Source organism: Hermetia illucens, chromosome 4 (assembly GCF_905115235.1).
Source record: "Hermetia illucens chromosome 4, iHerIll2.2.curated.20191125, whole genome shotgun sequence".
Classification (NCBI taxonomy): Eukaryota; Metazoa; Arthropoda; class Insecta; order Diptera; family Stratiomyidae; genus Hermetia; species Hermetia illucens.
Window position 1 is genome coordinate 132,563,294 of NC_051852.1, and position 24,139 is coordinate 132,587,432.

Here is a 24,139-nt window from a genome sequence, read left to right on the forward strand (position 1 = left end):
TGCGATGGTCTCGGATGTATATACCGCATCATGAAAGAGATTGGATGTAGTCGCAAATCTTTCGATGATCCTAGGAAGGACGTTAACAGTCGACTTCTCACCTACTATGATGAGTAACTGAACAAGTGGAAGGAGTACTTCACCACGATACTTAACCGTATCACATCCAGTGAGCTTCTGCCTTTGATGGATCAAATCGCTAATCACCGCAATATGCAAATACGGACTGTTTCCCCAAGCAGAAGAGAAATCATTTCGGTCGTCAATGAACTCAAACAGAGTAGAGCCGCTGGGCTTGACGCAGAGTTATTTATTGCTAGAGGTAATGCAGATCTGCTGCTTCCACTCAAATAGAAATCTTGGGAATCGGGGACTTTCCCACACAGTGGGCGAAGGGGATGATGGTCAAGATTGCAAAAAACCAGGTTAGCAGACTAGAATCTAATCTCTTAGGAACCAGGATCAGTTTTGAATGTGACAATTGGAGGGGTGTCTGTGTGCTCCCCTGCCGTTATATAAAGATAATAGCAAAAATAATCTTAGAACGGATCAGAGCACATCGCGAAAGCTAGATCAACAGTGAGCAGGTTGGTTTCCAATACAGATCCTCTTGCATTCACCAGATTAGCATCCAACGGATCATCATCATCTATGCTCGAGGGACATTCCAGAGAATCTAACAGTTATTATGTGGGTGGCATGTGATGGGGCAAATGGTCACGTGCTGTATCGCGGTAAAATCTCGAAGGATTTTGAGGTCCAAAGCGGAGTCCGACAAAGTTACGTCTTGTCACAGATATTATTCTTGTTATTGGTGATGTCTTTCATGCTGACTTATCTGGAGGAGTTCAATAGACTATGACATCTTTCCTCGAACACCTCGACAAAGGTGATGTGAGAGAGCAAACAGTCTCACCGGTTCATGGACCTTGGCCAAATAGCTCTGGATTTGGAAAGAGAGGCAAGTAGATTTGGACTGAAGGTAACACCGACGAAAGCAAGGTTCTAAATCTGACGGGTTATCGGGTTTCTCCTATCTGCATCAATGGTCAGAGCATGGGGGGAATGGTTTCTGCCGACGGTGGCACCGAATTGGATGTTGCCGATGCACTAACAGCGATAGATCCAAGATCAGACTGTTCAGGGTATCCCGCCCCATTTTGTTTTGCTAAATGAGCCATGCAGGCACCATGGCTCCTTGCTTGACGTTTAAGAACCTTCAATAACGGGCTCACTATGTAAGTATCCTGTAACTATCAGGCCCTGGTATAAGCTTCGACAAAGGTTGTATGTTATGTTTATGTGGCGGTGACGCATGAAGTAATAAACGACGCGTCTATAGAAAGTAGACAAAAGTTTAGAAGCTCAGACAGCATGAGGCTGTAGCGACATAAGAAATAGAGGAGACTCGTCTCAGAAAAGTCGCCAGAAAACGAGGTAAATTGTTGTTGCTCGCAATGCTGCTAAATTAGCTAACGAAAGGACTTTTTTTTAATATTGAGGAAATAGCTCCCCCAAAATTTGTTAAACTTTGAAATCAAAGTTGAATATTTCTGCGTAGTTTTGGAAGAATTAATGGCTCAGTAACAATCCTCGATTAATACAGCGAGAGATGAGATGAGTGAAGCGAGCTGGAAGCTATTAAACATTGATCTGCCGAATATAACCAACAACTCATCCAAAGAACAAGCACAAAGTTCCTCTTTCTTGTTATCTAACTTTAGAGCGCCTATTTCTTGTCATGTAATAAAACAAATTTAACTCTGACTCAACTTTCTCGTTCCATTTCAAACAGCTTCGCCCCGGGCGTTACGCTAAGATGTTAGATGATGCGAAAATTTCATTTCACACTTAACAGACATTGTTAATGCGCCATACGCGCTCAACGCCCTTCTTTCCGGCAACAAAGAGTTCCTATCGTCGCGATGTAATTAAAACCTCCATAAAGTTGTTAATAGTTGACGTAATAATGGAGGCGAGAACAACCTAAATCTCCTTATCCCTGGTCCCGTTTCTCATCCACGCAAGTTTAATTACACGCGCTTTAAACCATCCGTAATAGTATTTCAGCCCTCGCTTTGCTTTACTTACTTTCCTGCGGAATTGACGATGCCCACATGAATTACATTTCATTTGAAGTGAAATGAACTGGTTTCATTAAAACTGAAAATTTTCTCCTGAGAAAGCTTTTGAAGGACACTTTCCTTTGGACTGAAAGGTGCTTCGGGCATAAGGAAAGTTTAATGGAAAGGGGAGAAACCACAAAGGTTATATACGAGTATATCTTTCAGTGAAAAGATACCGAGTATATGCACGGTGTAAGAGGACTAACATAAATTCGCTTAATACTGAGAAATTACGGGTTTAAATCTTTTCAAAAAGTCCTGAAAATCGCAAAATATTTGAGTATTATAGCTTCAAGGGTAGGTGCAATTACAATCCCTCCATTGTTGTCAAAGGTTCTTCAATCTTCAAAGAACACGTGGCACTATACGTGGGACGTTTAATACTAAAGACAGTTCTTCAGTGCCTGACACCAAAGGGATAGGGATATATTCAGCCTCTCAACCACATAGCCCAGATTCAAATCTGCTTTCAGGGATAGATACTTGCTAAAAACTTGCTCAACACTAAATGTGATGATTTGGAACGGTAGAATAATCTCATTTCAAATGAAATTGGGAAGAATAACGATGAAAAAGAGTAGATTACGTTGATGTCCTGCATTTCGAAAAGGGCTCAATAGGGGATGTACACATTTGACAGCAACAAGGCAGTCTCTCTTCCCTAGTTTTCATGCTAACTTTTTTCTAGGGTTCGTGCTAAGTAAGCGAATCAAAAATACCATTCAGCAGTTACCGTTCTTTGTTTTCGAAGAAAATTGTTGAGTCCTGGTGGTATTACAAATGGTTCATCATTATTGGTTCATTGCTGAGGATTTGACCACGCGCAGATCGCCTCCAGTAATTCTTTGAAATACGACCTTTAGGATCCGGAATTGGATTTAACGTTTCCTGGACTGAATGTTGAAATGTTTTCTATCCATTCGTCATTGTCTGCTGGAGGAAATCCTTTTTTTATCGAAAGGGGAAAACTGAGTAGTGTAGGGTATTGTTGTACTTCACATCCGGTCAGTTTTCTAAACTCAAACAAGTGAGACTGAATTTTGCGGTTGGTCTGATAGATATTGAGGGATTATTGTATTTTTTTCTCAGAAATGGGGGGGGGGGGGGTGATGAGTGATTAATCATAGTTGAACAGTAGTATTGAATGTCAAAAAGTAGAATTGACTTTACGTAAGACTCCTCAAAATACCGCTTACCTTTTTAAGTCGAATAAAAGGTCCTTTTTCACATAAGCGTCATTTCCCCTTTTGCTTACCTTACTTTCCCATGCGGAAGAATCCTGCAAAAGATCTGGGCTCAATAGTGGTTGCAGGAAGCCTAAATTACGCGTGTCGAATTTTTAGTACTTTGACTTCACGAGAATGGTCGACTTATCCTTCAGCATTGAAGCTGTTCGTGGGTAGATAGCTAGAAGTGGTTGCTGTGAGTAGTCCAATTAGCGCAATGGTGCGTCCTGCTGATTTAACAAATTTATAAAACCGTGATTGCCGCGGAAGGAGCATAACTAGCCTGAAACATTCACGAATGATAATCTTTCCCTCTCTTCCTCTCAAACCAGAGATCTTTTTAAGGTCACCAAAGAAGGGTTTACCTAGTGTCCGTCGCCTGGCTCTAGCTAAAGTTGGGCAGCCGAAAGGACGTGCCCGCTCCTTCACACTTCAACAATCTGAATTGTAGGAACCACTAAGTCCGAGAGCATGGTCCCCTAAAGGCCAATGTACCACGCAAACTGCCGGGATCCTGTTCGTGCTAATACGTATCTGATTCAAAAACTGTGGTGACCGTATTTGATTATAAAAACGCTGGATCTCGCTTGACTTAGTGCAAGTGCGCCATATGAAGTCAGTAGCTATCAATCAGTGCGAGTAGATTCTATTGTTTACAGCCGTAAGACGTAGACTGTCCCCACCGAGGGACTGTCAAGAGCGAAGCTCTGCCTGGCTAGTCCGTCAGTCTGTTCATCCTTTTTAATCTTTCTGCGACCGGGAACCTAGAGGAGGACGACTATAAACATCGCGCCAGTTTGGATGATGTCGCTACTGCCGACGATAATGAATACCCTGTCATAACCCCTGTCCCCTGTCCAGTTCCACCGGGGAATTACTCTTGAAGTTTAGCTTGCGAGTGACGTAATCAGCTGCAATATCCAGAGCACCCAAATTGATTTCCTCTAGAATATTGTACGTAAGGCTTCCCTGTTCAGCATCCTGACTTACGAAACCTGACAGCATTGTATGCTACGGCGTATTTAATATGAAGGTTCAGACAAAGGGGTGTAAAAGTACGTTAAATTCTACTTATAATTTATATAAATGACCTTCCTTCTCTCCTTCCTTACTTTATGCTGATGGCCTTATGGCCATTTTATCTGTAGCACCTAAAGACTGAGTGTCGCTTCAGTCAAACTGAGGCAGCCTGGTTCGCTAGTGTTTTACAAATAAGTTACCAAAAAACGTAAACAAGTACTCTCGGTTGCTCTTTATCATATCGGCCTTGTTTCAATAGACACTGCGTAGACGTCTGTAATTGCACTTCCAAAATGTCCGGCTTGATATTATGTGCCTCCTCTGACTTTGAGCCTGCCCAACCTTCCTTAGAACTTTTCAAGTCCTTTATACGTAGCATTTGTGATAATTGCTCCGTCGTCTGATTTCACAACTGTAATGGTCTTTCTACAGAGAAAGTCCAACGTAATTTCACCCAATCTCGTTTCTTCAAAAAGAACATGCCATTTGTGGACTATCCAAAGCGACACCAGTTTCTTAATCTCCTTTACCCAAAACTACGTAAAATCTTCCTCGATATGTAGGATTTCTAATGGCCGAATGAACTGCTCCGTCTCTACTGACATCACATGCCGCGCGACTTCATATAGCACGTGCAATGCTAAAACTTTCGAAATGTTTTTCCTGATGCTCGATCATTATTTACAATGCCGAATCCAAGGCTATGTTGGTGCTGCAACATATCACAGCTTGTTAGACTCTTGTATGTTGACTAGTTCTAACCGAAGATTAAACTGTTTTCTTTCTCCTCCTTCTGGGGGCAACAGATAATTGGAGTACCTCGATTTATTGTCCTTAAATAAGTAGATAAAAGGCGTCTTCTACGCGGGACCGCAAAGCTCCAACAGAACCTGCGTATGTGGTCCTTTGGATTCTTTTAAACTTAGTTCAATTGCATTTTCCATTCAACACTGGCCACGACACAATAGGACTACGTAAGGATGAAAAAGAGTAGATAGTAGTATTTCCCCAGGCCCTATTTCCACGCAAAGGTCATCATACTGTCGAAGAAGGCTATATAACCCTTCTCGAATCTTAGGTCTACCTATGTCGGGTATCCTTCTGTTGGTAGTGAATAGGCCATACCATGCAGTCCACAGACACACCTCTCCTAACTTATGTAAGGCTAGTTGATTCCTGATGCCAACATCACCCCGCTCCTCTCCAGTATTCATAGAATCTCATCCATCACTAGAAACCAGGGCCCGGGAAAGGAAGATCCTGGTGCGTGCGTCTACTCTCATCTCTGGTCAAGTGGTTACCGATTTCAGAAAAAATTATCACAGACACTACACATTGCGTAAAACACCTCTCCGATCGTATTCTCGTTGAACGGACCATGATGACTCTATGTCCAGGAAAGCACGTATGGTGTGTTGTTTGTAGTGGATCGACCGTTTAACCGTACTAATTACGTCAGGAAAAGCAGTCTCTATGAATTGACCTTAGCAGTGTCATGCTGAGATTTGGAGAGCGGGGACTTTCCCAGAGTCCCGCTTAAATGCCCACAAGGCATTCAAGGGTCTTCAAAACGAAAGATGCGAGGCTGATTGGCCGAAAGCCCTTCGAAAAGTCGTGTTTCCCCGCTTTCAGTACCAAAATCACTGGCCTCCATCTCCAGAACTGCAGTAAATGTCTGATCGAAATTCAGCTTCAATAAGTCACTATAAATTACGAACCTACCCCCCTTGTCGCTAGTCGAATATGACTGGCGTTAGGACATTTAGACCCGGAGATAAATATGCGAGGAAATGGTTTACAGTCCACATTACTGATGTAATATTCTCAGCGACGACGACTGCATAACCTCCAGGCCGGATTCCTCCTCACCGCTGGGGAACTCAGCATGGACCAACAACGTCAGAGTCTCATCAAAATATTCATTCCAAGAGCCCATTCGAATTTTTGAAGAGAAAAAATTAGCTCCTTTTTGTCTCAGAATCGTTAATGTTCTGGCAATATTCAAGAGAGAAACGCATCATTCCAGCCTGACGAGAAATGCATACCTCTTCAGACATTTCTTACATATATGACTGCTGGAAATTATGCCCGTACCAAATGTTCCCAGGCCAACTTGGCGAGATTGCACAGACCTTCCATTTTTTGGTGACGAAGTCTCCAAAAAGCAATACAATACAATTTCAAATGCATTCTCAAGAGCCATTACCGACTCTACTTCATTTGATGTATAGATGTTACCATTGGGCGATCAATAAGAAAGAATACTATGGCTTTGGTATCCTGACCAAACTTCTTCCAGTCAATTCTCCCAGGTTCTCCGAAAAGTTAGGAAACTTTGGCAGCGAGATTTATATGGACAAGTATCCAGCTGTGATCTGAGAAGAATCTCTGATCAGACACTCTGCTGTTCCCTTGCCTGGAAATTAAATTGAAAGGTTAGGGTACTCCTACTGTTACAAGCCAGTATCTTTGTACTGATAATAAAGTCAAAGAGAAACTCACATCGTTCGTGAACTAGTGCCTCGCACTGGCATCACAAATCTTATGCCTTGCATTGGTATCGTAACCTTTTAACCGTTTCTTGATGCTATTGTAGACCCCAGATAATGGAATTCTTTCAGTGGTGCTGGTTGATCGAGTGGTGCTGGTTGATGAAGTAAGGCAAGGAGAAATGCACGCACTACGGTTCCACCTACTCCAATATGACCTCAGTTGTCGCCGGAACTCAGGTCCGCAAGGAGGAAGGGGTACGAACTTTTCTTGGTGTAGACAGATGCTTTAGGTTGGTCCCGATTAGCGGCTTTGCTTTGATGCCATTGACGATCCTGCTTGTGTCGATCCTAGGCTATCAGTGCGATGTCGATGTCTTCCTCGCAGTGAAATACCTGCAAGATATCATTAACGGCGCCGATTTGGTCTCAGTCATCGTCCGGTTCCGAGGAGTGATACACTTTGATTTCTGAGTTCCTGATTCTGCAGTCTGCTTTTCTTGATCCTGCAGTCTATCTTTCGAGTGCTTGCTAGGACTGTCTATCTATTTGGGATAGAAAAAGCCTGCTGTTCGTCATCATTCAGTGTTCTACAGCAATCCTAGGATTTGAAGGCGCGGGGATTGGGCAAGCGTGTTTTTATTTTCGGCAACCAGATGCAAGCGATAGGTCTGATAACGATCTCGTCTTACTAGTAATTGCTGATAGATATCAGTGGAGCATGAAGTGGTGAAACCCTTAGAGAACTGCATGGTATGTTGCGATACCCACAAACCTTATGTGAAAAATCGAAGCAGAAATACGTCGTGCGTGTCCCCTTGGCTAAGTCGGAGATGTCCGATAACTGCAGCGGAAATCTCGCCTCAATGATATCAGTAGCTTGAACGCCAATTTTTCGCATTAATATTTACCTGCGCTACCTCCTAGTCACTTCGCTGAAGAGTTTTATAGCGCACGCTCCGTCAATGGACCATTGCTACTTTGTTGTCTGCAGGAGTTGCTTCAGGTTCGAGCGCCTGTTCGACCCTATTATGAGATCCTGAACCTTCTTTCTTCATACGAAGAAGACAGTTTCTAGGGTCCACCGTGGAGAAGTCGTGTGAGGACTTGCCTAATTATGTTGCTTTGACCTAAATCATGTCCTGTAACGCCTCTGATTTAAAACAGTATTTTCGATTCATTTTCTTCCATGATCAACCAGCACTCAGGGCCTAGAAGGAGACAGGACGAAAGATACTACGATAACTTTTGTATTTTCGTGGTTTGTTGATGCTACGATTGTAAGTGTAGAACTCCACTTCATCCAGGTTGACCTTATTCATTGCCGGCTTAAAGTATTCGTCCGAGGTTGTTATGGGCTAAAATGATAGATTCTAGTTCTATGGGGTCTGTCATAAAAACAAATGTTTTATTGAGATTCAGCCAGAGACCGTATAGCATGAGGTGATTGCTCCAATTTTGGAGAAGTTTCTCGATAAAACTGCATCCGTATAAAGCATTGTGTAAGGGGCAGGACATTGGCTGACCAGCGTAATGTCTATGGCGAGAACAAAGAGATCTAGGTAAAAGATTCTTCCTTAATGAATGCAGACAGAGACCCTGACCGGTTTTGATACACCTACCACACTTCGAAAATTACTATTCTAACTTCGGTAAAGCAATCTAATCCAACGCACAATATTCTCTGACATTGGGAGTTGTTGCAATGGAAGCCAAATGAGTCTGTCTGGAAGACGGTCAAACGCCCCTTGATCCAAGGATACAATGGGGGGTCAATGTTTCTCGCGGGTTTTTCCAGCATGTATTAGGTCAGTAGATCCACAATTCTTGAAGATCCGACTTGCTTCACGGAAATTTGTGCGATTTCGCAAACGCATTCAAAAATATTCATGGCATGGGATAGCAACCGGATCTTTAGGTAATGTGCCCATTCTGTAGGACTATCTTTCTTTTTCCATACTGGAACGGTCATGTTCGCTTACCAGTCAGATGGTATTCTACCCGCTTTGATAATGCAATTGGTGATTCAATGAGCCAGAGTGTTGAGTCCCAACTATTAAGTCTCCATAAATTAACAAAATGGTCATATTTACCGCGTTCACATTCTATGTCGCAGTTCTTGGCACTACATCATCAATTTATTGCAGAGTCTAGATAGCGATACATCTCTATCAAAGTGCTCTTTCGAATCTGCTAGTGGGGGTACGAAATCTTATGAAGGCTGAGATATCAGTGTCAGGTGCTCATGATTTTTAAAAATACACTGAGGAAAATAGCGGGGAGGGACTATTGTACACTATTCCACATGGTTCTTGTAGGATAGTGGATTGGAAGTCAAATTGGGGTATGTAACGGTTACGGATATTTTCTCTGAACTTGTTCATTTCTAATCTGTCATCATCTGAAAGAATCGAACTTGATTTCTAATATTGTCTTGCTTGCTTCCTTCCTACCTACTCTTCATTGTGGTTTTTTGGTGGAATGTTTAGTACCAGTTCTTTTAATTTCCATTACTATTAGGTCTTTCTGTAACCCCTAGAAAATGGTTCCTCGTAGCTCGTCGGCCTGGCGAAATGGTCATATTATTGGGAGTGTACGAGTCCCTCCCTCCTTTTATAAATATCCTTGTGTCGCTTCACGAGACATTCTCGTAGAGATGTGACTTCTCAATTCTCTTGGTTCTTTTCTGTGAAAGGTTTCTTTCTCCAATTCCAATCATTTTCACCAGTTTTTACCCGTCAACTGTCCTTTATGACCGAGTTTCATTTCGGTCCAGTTTTCGATTAGTGCATCCTATCTCCACTATTGACAAATTTTTAGTTCTGTCGCAGCTGACATTTGTCTGCAATGGTTACCTCTCCCGTCGACATACATATATATTTTTCATACTTATGTACTAACTATATCCAAATAAAAAATCATTACTCCGATAAGGATATAAAGATAAATTCTATGTAAACTCGTACATATGTACTTACGATGGTTACATCCCTTCATCACTACCATCTAAAATCCATTTCTAACCTTCGATTTTCATTTGAATTTCAGATGGCCAATAGCTACACTCAGTGGAAGGATTATGTACAACATATAGGACTCAACGTAGAATACATTAAGAAAAACATATCAACTAAACCCGAAGCGTATCACCGTATCTACCGCCTGAAACTGAAATAGAGTCCATACCAAGTGAAATCCCTCATACATATATGTTTGGTATGCAAATCACAGCAGCAAGACGAGGAAAAACTACTGCATCATCACGTTTGAATAATCATCGGAGGATATATAGGAGACATATCATAAGAAATACCAACCATATCATAGCCAAGATCGATAGACAGCTCTGACACTAGCAAAGGACTTCGGAAACAGTGAACAGATAATCCCGCATGCACTGCAGTCGGTCAGATTGATGCATCTGTAAAACTATGCAAATTTAAATTGCATTTCAGAATCTGTGAACGCCCTCCGCAAAACGAGGACAAAGTTCCTTCTCCTCCGACTACAGGAGCGCGCAACCTAGTTTAGTGAAAGTAGAAAATTAATTGAAAGCCTTCTCGCGGGGCACATTCCAAACCAAACGTATCCTAGAAAATAAGAAAGAGAGAAGACATGGCGTTCTTTTGGCGACGACGCTCATCATCGATAGTGAAAATTGTCATTATATTAACGGCAATATGGTTCACGATAGCATTCCTTATCTACACAGACGACGGCCGAAGGGCGCAAGGACGTCTTTCATTGAGTTTAAAGGGAAGCGCCGGGATAGATAGTGGAGCATCGGCTGTTGGCGGCGGTGGTAATCCCATCGAGACGGCTATCGATTCCAATAATGAGATTCCCGACCATGACTTCAATGAGGCTGAAGAGGCACTTAAGAAAATTTTCAATCACAATCCGCAACGAGTGAATAATCACAACGTTCAACATAGACAAGTGAAGGAAACGGTGAAACATCACGACGTTAACCACGATAGGCCCAAGTTGCGTGTGAATGGGAGCGATGACGGTAAGTTGATTTTTCCCATAAAAATTCAATATTGGCTCGATTTCATTAAGCATTCCCTTTGTTCTATGTTATCCTTCTGATGTTAAAAGGTCTGCAGGATTTTTCGATGTTAAGATCCTTGAGATATTCATATTATCTGAAGCAATTTATAGGAATGAAGGCAGACAGACTTGTGATGTCTGTGAAGATTTCGAGATTAGGGTGAAAAATGGAACGGAAATTAAAGTCTGCTAACGAAAATATCTCTACTAAGTGAAGTACTCTCTCGGTATATACATATGTCGATATCACATCAAATGCTGAAATTGAGCCTATTTTACACACTTTATAAGCCCCTATACCACATAGTCGAAAAACGGGTGAAAAAATCCGTACAGGTCTGCAAGCCCATTAAAGAAGAATAGCAATTGCATTAGTCTAATATTCCGAAATTTCCTAAACAAGCAATTACCCGATTGCACCTAAAATAAACCTGGACTTTAGGGGATGGTTAAAATGCGACCCTAGAATTGTTTTTTACTAATCATAAAGGCCGAGTTATATATAATTTCCAAAAATTAGTAAATATTGTTCGTGCTGGTTGCCCATCCCTTAGTGTAGCTCCGCCCACACGTACTTGAGTTGCTACTGCTTAATTCTGTAAATATCCTTGGGAGTCGAACTTCAAAGCCCGAGGAGGTGAGAAAACTAAAGAAAAGTGCCATTAACCTTCAATACTCTTTAACCATAAGTTTCAACTCCCTCTAGGACTTCCCGAGAATAATATGCTGCCTCTCTACTATGTTGCAACAATGTATCCTTGCAAGAAAGCCCGAGAAGCTTATACTCCGCCTTTGCTGTTATGCCCACGTCCCTCTTCGGTGACTCACTCGTTGATCATCCTGGTACAATGGATACCATTGCATCGCATATCCAGCAATGGAGTAGTAGTCTTTTCTTAATGTATGAGGACTAAAACTACAACAGCCATAACCACTTTTACTTCTAATTAATCAATATGTCAACGGACATTTGATCCTACGCCGTTGCAGTTCTTTATTTATTACTGTCGCAATATCCTGATGGCTCTGATGGGTTTAGTATTTCCGAAGAGCAATGGTCATCATTTCCTATATGCTTCTCCCATATAGTAGTGTGGAGAGAACATTCATGCTATAAAGCCTTAACTGCTGCTATCTTCAGCCTGACTTTGTTTGCTCCCTCCACAACCATTTGGCCCAGGTCTATGATTTAGTGGGACAACTCACAAATGCCATCAGCTTAATCAAAGTATTTTTTTTTTCTGTGCGTACACGGAGGTGGAAAATCTTAGAAAGTCACGTCCGCCGCAGCTCCGCCGCCCGAACGGCGGAACTACAGCGGGCGCGTGTGGGATTCACACCCACTAAAAACCACCCCCGGTCTCTCCAGCCCCCGCCCCGCGGGGCCACCATTGAGGTATTACTTCGCCGGGTAGGTTTGCTCTTAGGCACTCATCCTTCTCCTATTTGCGGCTTTCCTCCTTCTTTGTTCCTTCAGCAACTCCTCCTGCATTTGGATGATTGCGGAGCCAACCGCAAGCCACTTCTCCTCGGACTCCAGCATCTCAGTAACCAAGCTCTCCGGGGTCCCGCTCCTGCTCAGCACCTGGTTTAAGCTCCTTCTCTCCATCGCAAATCGTGGGCAGTGAAACATCACATGCTCTGGATCCTCCGGGGACACCTATCTCAGCCAACGCCCCTTTAATTCTATTCCAGTCGGCCGAGTTGAATGCGTTTTTGACATCCAACGCCACCACGGCACAGCAGCCGCCAGAAATCAGTGCACCTTCTGCCAGGTTTATCACCATGCCAATTGCGTCCACCGTAGAGTGGGCGCGTCGGAAACCAAACTGGCTTGCTTGCTTTTTCCACTGGGCAGGGAATATTCCTTCTTTTATAATCAAAGTATTTAAGCAAATGTATATGATATCACCCATCGAACCCCTCCAATTCCTCCTTACAAGAAAGCTTCATCGATAAAAACAGAAATAGCGGCGACAAAATACCTGCCTGGCGAATTTTCCTTCGCCATATTGTCAGAAGATTTGCGACCACCACGATACGGTTCGTAATTGTAACTATTTGTGTTAGCTTCTGTTCTCCTGACTAGTGCAATAGCTAGCTTCATTTCTCCCGACGCACATTACGTTGAACTGTATGGGATTCCTCACGGTATCGGATTGGCATCCTTAACGTTCATCAATCCGCCTCCACGAAATCGCCGCCTCTTTGAAACGGCCCTCGTAGCATCTCAAAAAAAGCATGTTTGGTAGATATGATTAATTTTCTGCCGAATACCAGCTCTTCATTTGCTCAACTTCTTTCAGCTAAAAACTCGTTTGTCTAAGGACTTCTGGATCGATAAAAACTGTTGCTTGAAGCTATTCTACAATGAATTGACCTCCCAATTCAATTGAATATGTACGTTTGGTAGCATTCGTTCGTGAAAAGGCGGTCAACCGCCCAGTCATGCATCCATTTGAAGATTCGTGGGCAGACATCAAGTGGTATTACTACTTGCCAATCATAGGTTTTCCATATTTGTCTTTGTGAAGTTCTAATAACACTAAACGGGAAGAATGACCGTTAGTCGACCACGAATCCTTTACGTTTTTCACCGAGGAGTCTACTGTTATTATTACTCTCTCACTACAGGCGTCATAATGGGCATGGATCCACCTCCAACCACTCAATTTCCGAATTGGCGCAAGACATATTAAATCGATTGAGCGCTCGAGTTACGATCCCTGGGAGGGGGATCAAATTCATTGCTAGAATTGACAAAACAACTCAGATGATCGCAACTAGCTTTCGAAGAAACCTTTCCATTCAACGGCATAAGATATACAAACGCCAAAGGAAGGTAAAACAAAATGGTGGAATTTGGAAAAACAGACGAGGACGCGAACGGTGTTCCTCAATCGAGCCCTGAACTCTAATTCAACTAGAATCAGTATAAAGAGGCACAGAAGGCTCTAAAGAAGTGCATAAGATCGGCCAAACGATCATCATGGAGACGCTTTTGCGAAAAGACTAACTCTCTCAAGACAACCTCAAAGCTGAAGGGAGGTACACAGCAAGCGATGAACAAGCGGCAAACAACTTTTAGGGGATGGAATTGGTGGACCTAGGCACAAAACCGGAGTGGCTTATTAAGTTAAGCCTAGACTATATACCGGTTGCCATGATTCCATTCAGATACCAGTATCAATTCACCATAACTTACGTCGTCATTAGATTCGCATTTTTTTTTTAGATTTTGTAGTCGTCGACCACGTCCCGAAAGGGCGTCACATGATCTGGTTGAGTGCGGAGTAGTGGAAGCAGATCGTTCAGCGGAAAGGCTTGAAGGTCCTGCTGACCGCTGCGCGCAAAACCGGGAAATCTGGAGTTCCTTATTAAGGCAGGCCTCGACCGGATACCGGTTGTTGCGCCGTTGATGATGATGAGAAGTCTATTGAGGCAGGACGTCTTGAGGACTACCCACAGGGAGGGGTTCTCTCTCTTCTGTTAAGTCTTTGCGCAAGCATTTGCAGACGATCTAGCCGTAATAATCACCAGCGAGCTTGCGGATACACCATCTGACCGCTTGAATGCAACTCTGCATGAAATCGACAGTTGGTGCTTCCGCAATGGACTTACAGTGAACGCTAGGAAGACTGGACTAATTATAGGTATGTCAGGTGGGGCAGCTATACGCTACCTACCTTAGCAGCACCATATCCGGGAACAATATCAGAGATCCTGCAGATTGCTCTGGTGCTGTAAGACTGCGATAGGGAAGACCTAGGGGCCTTCACCAAAACGGATACATTAGATGTACACATCTATGATAAAACCCATTTTGATGTATGCATGCATCAACTGGTAGCCGAGACTGAACCTTGCACAACAGCAGGACGCCGCTAACGCAGACTCAGAAGCTCGGTTGCCTAAGTATTACTGAAGCAATGAGTACTACACCAACTGCGGCACTTCAAGCCATCCTAAATCTACCACCCCCCCTTCCCTTTCCCTGGAGATGAAACGGATAGGGAAAGGGAAGAATGGTCGATAAATGACCATGAGTTTTTTCAGATTAGAGACTTAATAACCTTCACCGACGGGTCAGTCATGGAAGGCGGATCGGACGCAGGGGTGTTCTCGACTAGTCAAATTATCGAACTCGCCCAACCCTTCGGAAAAATAACGACCATATTTCAGGCGGAGATATATTCTATTTCATTGGCAGCAAAAGAATATCTGCGACAAAAATGGAGAGGTCGTACAATTCGAATCTGTTCCGACTCAGATCTCAAACGAAGACACCTTGGTTAGGTTTTCCTCAATGAAAAATTTGCACACTCTACACTCTGGAGAATGTTCTCAGATTCGCTAAACCCTGCGAAGCCATTGCATAGACGATTTACGGGTATAGTACAATGGGGCTAACAATGGCCCGAGTGCTCGGAGCTGTGGCTCCCCACAGTAAACTAAACGAATGTCTGGCAGAGGTATTGTGTCAAGCCACCGCGTGAACCTATCGATGATTGTGAGACAATTCCTCAAATCGTTTGAGTCCCGCAAAGACCCATTGTATTGAAGTGGATTGTGTAGAAAGGCTTGGTGAATGAAGGAACACTCCTACCTCTTTTCCGACATGCTTTGTAATCTTGCACTTCTGGCAAGCCATGCACATTCTACATGACATTATTACCAATTCGATGGAATATGCTTGAGCTCGCTCGAGAACTTGCTAAGGAGCTTGACTTCCTCCACCACTTCTATGCATTATGTGATAGATAGTGAACTTAGCTAAGAATGGAATTGTCGTCCTGTGACCTATCCACTACTATCTTCTTAACAACACGTCCACCTGTATTTTCCGCTGTCGCAGATAAGAGTACTCTGATGACACGACGCAGGCATATATTGATGAAAATTTGAAGCTTTCGGGTAACAATGGCGGCCACTTTCAGTGTGCTATTCTCATATTGCAGCACAGAGAGAACATTATCGTGGAAAAGCCCCAACTTGATGTTGCTGTTGAAATAGTTGAATTTCCAAATTTTGGGTAAAACAACGAAACTTCATTTAGTGTTGTTAATGGATGGAGTGACATCAAGTTCGACGTCACGTTGACAGAAACAACCCTTCCTAGATGTCTAAATTGGTCAATACATTCAATGTCTGCCAGTTATTGCGATGCCCAGTCAAACTGGGTACCTTGACTTTATTGGTATGTTTTTTCAATCCAAATCTCTTTGCGTCCTTCCACAAATAGGAACCACTTGGCTCACATCTATGATTGGACATGAGAGCGACCGGATGTCACCATCGTAATTGAGGTGTTTATGAGAATATGTCATAGCCTATCAGTCCCCTTTGTGTTCTTCGGACAAGGTTCCGTGGAAAACGTCACGGTCACCGAAAAAAACGTATCAATGACAGACGAGCTCCGCTTTGCACTTTTCTCTGAGAGTTTCCTTCGATACAGAATGTAACACTACGTACCATCATATGTCGCTCTAATAACAGCTGTTGATTTCTCTGGAATGCCCCGGGCACACTTCCTGTTGTTGTGAAACTCAATGGAGCGATGATTTAAATTCCGCATAATGTTCCACAATAATCCGCAGGAACTTGATGTGCCGAGTGCTGTCAATTATATTACGCAAACCAGCTTGCACTTTGCTGATTAAAGTTTCCTGGTACTTATAATACTAGCTAGGATTGTTTTCACTATTATCTCACCTATGACAGGAAGCTCGCAGACACTCCTGCATTTGCTGCAAGGATGCGGCCTTCCCTTCTGCCACTCTCTGAACAAGATCTCGTATTCCCAAGATTTTCGGATTAGTGGAATACCAGCTATGCAGAAATGAGTAATTCCTCTACCAAGCTCGCAGTTCTACTCTGCTTGAGCACATTGATGCTAGAGCCGATTTCATTTCTATTTGGAGCTACAGTCGTATATCAGAGAAACAAGCTATTTTATGCACAAAAGGTTGAATATTGAAGGATGGTTTACCATGCGAACTGAGATGACCTGCTCATTTTATCTTTTCAACTATCTGTCAGGATCATCAGCGATCTGCAATCCTTCCGTGATGCGATATAAGATTCTGAAATCATTGCTATCTGCGGCTGCTTATGCCCCCTGGTCAACGACATAGTAAATTCCCCTTTGTCACGAGCACGCTATGCTACATTTTGCTTGCTCTTCATTACTCGGAACGATCAACAGAGGCGCCAATTTCTTACATTCATTGATCCTTCTTTGCTTCCGGAGTCCCCCAGTCAGCCAGGTCTTGTGGCGACGCTTCGGCATGTGAGCGATGACCTGGGTAACACCTGAGAAAAGAGCATTTTTAACAGCACCTCAATACTCAATAATACCCTCCGGTGGATAGTTCAAGGCATTTGCCGTCGGCAAGATAAGTCATCCAATGTCGAATGGCATCTAGGTTCCGTAGGCGGTCGGTGTTGTATTTGAGGGGTCGAAGTTCTTCAGCTAAACAAGAAGCAACTGACTTACTCAATCAAAGGCGACCGCCCACCGAGTAATGATCACCTTCGTCAGGGCCAAGCTGTTATTACACACATTCAAAAGACAGTTCCTGATTTTTCTACTGATCACAATGTGATCGATCTGGTTGCTCGTATTCTATCGAACAATTGAAATCCAACTAACCTTCCGGCGTGTTCTAGGCTCGAATTATTCGTGACAAAGTGTCAGTCAGTGGAAGTTTCAGAAATCTACAAAACCTTTTTCCCTATGAGATGTAGAGAAAAGTGACGTCAGATCCCATCGTAACACTGAGGTGACCCGCTACGATCATTATGCCCCTCTTCTGGACTGCAACAGAAGTCCCCGTGGGTGTGTAGTACTGTACTATTGAAATGGTTCTCATTTTGGACTGGAATCCCATAGTTAGGATCCTTTCGAAATCGGCTCCCATGTAATGAGACGCTGCGATTCCCGTAAGCATCATTCTGAGACCGGATTCACGATTACTTTCTCGAGGCTTTTAGGAATACAAAAGCATAGTGCGGCAAAGAAGGAAGGACCGCTCTCGAAAGTTCAGACATCTCTTACCAAAAGAGAGCTGTAGAGCTGAAATTCTTGCTCGAACTTAGAAAGCAAGCCTTCTTAAGGACCTCGATACTGTTATTAAAGAGCATACGAAGATTTCAAACAGCAGTTGCATGTGATCATCGAAGGCGTAGCTGATAAGTCCGTCTTCTCTCAAAAACGGGGTCGCTATCTCAGTGATGTACAAGTTAAGTTAATAACGCTATTATTAATAATGCCCATTTAGATTATTTTAACTCATCCGTCCTTCTTTCTCAACCGCGCTTGGGGCCATGTTTTCTATGAACTTCCATTTTTCATAGATCCTTCAGATAATAGCCACAGTTCAGATGAATGTAATAGGATGATGCTACGGAGCCTTTCAGTTCGAAACTAACCTCAAATGCTCTCGTGTTATTTACATTTATAATTTCGTTTTCATGAAATAAAACCAGGACGGCGATGAATTACTTTTCTATGCACATTTCCTCAGCTTTCGACGATAATTTTCATAGACAGCCATGAATCTGCAACCGATGCAATATTTATCTTATATGGTATAGCTGAATTCCATTTGAGCTCCGAAGAGATCTCGAACACGAACAATGCTCCTAATATACAGCTTACACGAAAGAATTGTCCCTCGAATGTGATTCCTTTCAAATACGTGCTCCGATTCCGACTCATGGAAGCGCCATGAATCAAGATCTGTTGCAACAAAGTCGACAAGCATTCGACCCAGTAATCGCACCATTAAAATCTCATTTCATTGGCAATCGAAATTATAACCAAGCGCCACAGTTACGTGATATTTCTTATAAAAATATCAAAGTTATTAACATTTTCAAAATTGCAAATGCAAAATCGTGACACGAGTCGAAATTCCAATAATCAAAGCAAAGTTACTTCAGAAACTTGACCTTTCGATGTGGCGTTCCTTTTGATATTAAAATAACATCCCATTCGCGATGTTCAACAAAAAATACGCATTGACTACGCCATGCTGGGCTGCATGAATACCATCTTCAATTACTTCATAAATTGCATGATCATCTAAAGATCATCGCATCTATCAGATACGACCAGGTAACATGCGAGTACATACACCAATTTTGCATTAAGTTTTCACGGGGCTCACCGCAAAACAGCCCAGAGTCAGCCGTGCATAATCTGATGCGGCCCAGGCGCTAAATCTGATGGCGGATCTGATGCTTCATTCTTCTCCTTGAAGATGCATCTTCAAGGTTCCCAGTCAATTTGCTTTCAATGCAACAGCCACGAGCAGCAATGCATGTAATCGGAGCGTACTTAGTTGGAGGAGCTAAACGTTTAGAATTTCACAGTTTCCGAGATAATTAATCACAAATATTTATAGATTTACGGAGAGCCTGATGAATGCTGTATAATGGATAAAATTAATGATCATTACCAAGCCGTGAATTTATTGTTCACTTTGTATTTTGGTTGCTACTTTACTCAGTAAGCGCCTATGCTTCCTATTTTTGGAATGTGAGAAGCAATTTGGGTTTTCCAGGGAGGCAAAGCTTCGTATGTAGCCACAAAATATCTGCAGCAATGGCATTTACTGTGATGAAACTTGGATACAACTAATAAGGTTAATTGTTTAATTGCGTGAAAGGTAGAAGTAAAATTTGTCGGCTGACTCCAATACAAATGCATTGACCCCTATAATTACTTAGCTATTACTCTTTGCTGCTTCAAAGGGTTTATATATAACTATCGGAGTAAAACAGTTTGAAGAGATTGTACGCAATTGGAATACCTTAAATCAATGCAGCGTATCCAATTTTAGATTTGATTATGTATCATTACTTACTAAATCAAATTTAATGTGGTCACGGGAAAAAATAGAAAGCATATTTTAAGCATGACATCCAAATTAAATAAATGGATTTGATTTGTAATGAGATACTACCGAGATGAAATACTATTAGTAGCTCCAGCTCATTTTAATTAGCTTCGCAGTCGCAGTTTTGTGCGTGTAAGTGTACGATCTTTAGATTGAATCCCTATCCCCTACTGAATCTATTCAACACTTCCCAGATCTATCCACTAATATTCCCATCACCCACTATTCGAAAATCGCTCACTAATCATCATTTTGTGTAAACACAAAACCATATTCAAATCGGTTTACCGTCTGTCTGTCTGTCTGTCCGTCTGTCCATCTGTCTGTCTGTCTGTCTGTCCGTCACACGCATTTTTCTCGGAGACGATTATAGCGATTGACACCAAATTTGGTAGAAAGGTGGGAACTGTGAACGCTCACGCATACAGTGAGTTACATCCTTTTACGTCGAATTTAAGGGGGGGTCCCCATACATGCAAAAGGGGGGTGTAAAATTTTTTTTCATCAAATATACTCATGTGGGGTATCAAATTAAAGGTCTCGATTAGTACTTTTCCAAGCCGATCTTAGTTTTGACATTCGTTGGAAGGGTGGGGAGCGCGGGGGGTTGAAAGTGATCACTTCTTTAAGGGGGCCGTTCTCAGAAACTACCAAACCGAAAAATCTAAAAAAAATCAGGAGGCTGCCACTATATGGTGCCTGGGCTCCTAAATACCTTCCATGCCGATATCTGTTTAAATAAAGTTGATAATAGTATATTACTACAATTTTTTGTAATTGGTTAGAAATCCCCCTTAAGTTCATCCTAGTACCATGAAATTTTGCAGTGATATAGGCTATAATATAGAGCATGACCTTTGGTGGAAATCGCACTATTACTAACAAAGTTATAATACCTCAAAATTGTTGCTTCTTTGAAAATTGAACACTATGAATGTCAATATCACCCGAAAGTGGATACTCTCACATAATATATGGATATATTACGTGCTACGTACTAAGAAATACACAAAACCTTTCGTACCTGAAGCGTCCAGCTTCCGGTTTCCCGACTTGTTTTTCTTTGAAGAGGTGGAAATCTTCAAAAGACACTGGTCTGGACACACCAGCGTGTGGGATTTTTACCCACTAAAACCACCCCCGCCTCCGACCCCGCCCCGCGAAACCGCCATAAGGTATTACATCACGGGGCGGAGTCAGCTCACTCTAGCTTAATCCTATTTCTTCTATACGCGGCGCACGTGACCACGTTTTTCTCCTTTCCTCTGCCTTTCGCAATTTATCTTGAATAGATGCGATCATGGAGTTGACCGCATCCCAATTCTCTTGATGTGCTAGCATTTTCGGCACCAGATTTTCTGGTACCAGCATCTATCCTAGAGTCTCCTCTAGATTCTTCCTTTCTTCCACAAATCACGGGCAGTGGAAGAATACATGCTCTGGGTCCTCTAGTACTCCATCACAATTTGGACAGTCGGGTGAGGTCTCCAATTTAAACCTGTGAAGGTATTGGAGATATCCTCCATGTCCCGTGAGAAACTGGGTGAGATTATAATTAATTTCACCGTGTCGTCTCTCCAACCACTCCTTGATGGCAGGAATGAGCCTGTGAGTCCACCGACCCTTTCCCGAGCATTCCCAACGCTCTTGCCATCTATCTATGGATCTCTCCCTCTCAGTGTTCTTCGTCTGCAATAAGGGAGAGGTTGGCTTCGCATTGTATATGTTCGCCATCTCATCTACCAAGATGTCAATCGGCATCATTCCAGAGATGACGAATGCTGCATCATCTGAGACAGTCCTGGAGGCTGAGCATACCCTCAAGGCTATCCTCCTGTATACTGCACTCACTTTGTTAGTGTTAACTGACATCTGCAGTGCCTCCCTCCAAACTGGGGTCGCATAGAGCATGATTGAGGTCACCACCCTGGCTATAAGCAACCTAGAGGTATGCCGTGGCCCTCCCACGTTCGGCATCATCCTCGCCAGGGCCATACTAGCAGTGGACGATCTATCGCAAACATACTGTAAGTGTTGCTTATAGCTGAGCTTCCTGTCTATCACCACCCCCAAGTATTTGATGGTCGATTTGGAAGTGATGATATGATTCCCGATTCTTATACAGGCGTGGTTTCTCTTCCGGCGCTTCGTGATGAGGACCGCTTCTGTTTTTTCCTCCGCCAATGTCAGACCAGAGCTCTTTAGCCAACTTTTAACAGCACTGATTGCTTCGCTTGAGTATAACTCAGCATCTTCGAGATGCTTTGTGACAACAACCAGTGCAATGTCGTCAGCGTAACCCACCACTGTGGCTCCCTCCGGAAGGGGAAGATTAAGTACATCGTTGTACATGATGTTCCACAGTAGTGGGCCCAATATGGAGCCCTGCGGGACACCCGCGGAAACAACGTACTCCTGCGGTCCGTCATCAGTGTCGTACCAGAGCCTCCTTTCAGTTAAATAACTATCGACAATAGCGGCGAGATAGGCGAGAATACCTGTCTGTCTGTCCGGCCGTCTGTCCGTCTGTTAGTCTGTCAGTCTGTCTGTCTGTCCGTCACACGCGTTTTTCGCGGAGATGGTTATAGCGATTGACACCAAATTTGGTAGAAAGGTGGGAACTATGAACGCCCACGCATAAAGTGAGTTACATCCCTTTACGTTGAATTTAAGGGGGAATCCCCATATATGCAAAAGGGGGGTGTAAAATTTTTTTTCATCAAATATAGTCATATGGGGTATCAAATGAAAGGTCTCGATTAGTACTTTTTGATGCCTTAGTTTTGACTTTTTGATGTCTTAGTTTTGACATTCGTTGGAAAGGTAGGGAGTGCAGGTGGTTGAAAGTGATCATTTCTTTAAGGGGGCCATTCTCAGAAACTACCAAACCGAAAAATATGAAAAAAATCAGGAGGCTGCCACTATATAGTACCTTGGCTCCGAAATACCTTTCATACCGATATCTGTTCAAATAAAGTTAATAATAGTATATTACTATACTTTTCGTGAAATTGGCTGGAAACCCCTCTTAAATTCATCCTAGCATCACAAAATTTTGCATTGATATAATGTAGAGCATGATCAAACCAAGTTTGGTGCAAATCGCACTATTGCTAACAAAGTTATAATACGTCAAAGTTGTTGCTTCTTTGAAAATTGAAGACTATGAATGTCAATATCACCCAAAAGTGGATACTCTCACATAATATATGCATATATTACGTGCTGCGTACTAAGAAATAAACAAAACCTTTCGTACCTGAAGCGTCCAGCTTCCGGTTTCCCGACTTGTTTGCAATTTCTGCCGCTTTTTCGTAAGCGCTCTAGCCTTTATAGCTCCTTCCAAATGCAGGTTATGATACTACTGACTATTCCACAGTTTCGAGCATTTGCATTGTAAGCGTCTCCTCAAGAGAAGTTCAAGCTACTCCCTCTCACTAGAAAACCTCGGGTACATGAAGAGTATGTGCTCCAGGGCCTCATATTCGTCTAGACATTCAGGAACGGTGTAAACACCGGCGGTATTTATCACGCCTAGCCAGAATCTAGGTCAAGTCATAGTCATAGACGTTTCCATGACTGTTTAAAATCCACCCCTCCTAGCGAGAACTATTCTGACTATCTAATTGTACGCATTCTCTTCTCCTGTCATCGATCTCCGGCATTATGATCACCGCGTGCTTTCCAGATGTATATTGAAGATAATGTCCTCCATTAGCCTACCTTACCTTTGCCCAAACTGGTGCTGCGTACATTATAGTGGATGATCACACTCTCTCAACTATAGCAACAGCCTCCTCGGTGGTTTCAGTCCTCCAATATTGAGCATCATTCCAGCTAGCACAGCTACAATTTTCCCTGCTTCGCCGCCCGCGTAGCTCAAGGACTTCTTGAATCAATGATCTAGCATAATACCAAGTGTATTTGGTTGAACGTGTAGACTCGATGACATTCCGTCTTACACGAAGCCTTTGAACTTCTTTCAACTTGCGGCTACTGACTAGTACAGCCGCAGTCTTCTGTTCTGTTCTGATCGGACCAATGTGTCACACGCCCAGACAACATCTCCAGATGAAGTCACCTGAGTAGCCAATAAAAGTAACTTGTCATACATAACGTTCAAGAATCGGAATCTCAGTACTGATCATTGAGGCACCCCGCCCATTACTAAATATTCAACTGGACCTACGTCAGTAACATAAAGGAACTTTCCATTACCAAAATAGCCCCTGATGATTAGCTGTTGTCTTATAATTAGGAAGCACCCTGTTGCTTCTCCCGGATGCATCACCTCCAATTATTTCGATCCAAAGACCGCATCT

General features: G+C 42.8%; 1 protein-coding gene across 7 annotated transcripts in view; it reads left to right on the top strand.

Annotated features, from left to right (window-relative positions):
• LOC119653512 (putative polypeptide N-acetylgalactosaminyltransferase 9) overlaps nucleotides 1-24,139 on the top strand; it is a 405,357-nt gene that overhangs the window by 257,948 nt on the left and 123,270 nt on the right. For all 7 annotated transcript variants that reach the window (XM_038058174.1, XM_038058173.1, XM_038058180.1 and 4 more), the window contains one exon: nucleotides 9,910-10,873. In XM_038058174.1, coding sequence (XP_037914102.1) covers nucleotides 10,477-10,873 — 397 coding nt within the window. In that variant the 5' untranslated portion in view covers nucleotides 9,910-10,476. The remainder of the gene's footprint in view (nucleotides 1-9,909; nucleotides 10,874-24,139) is intronic.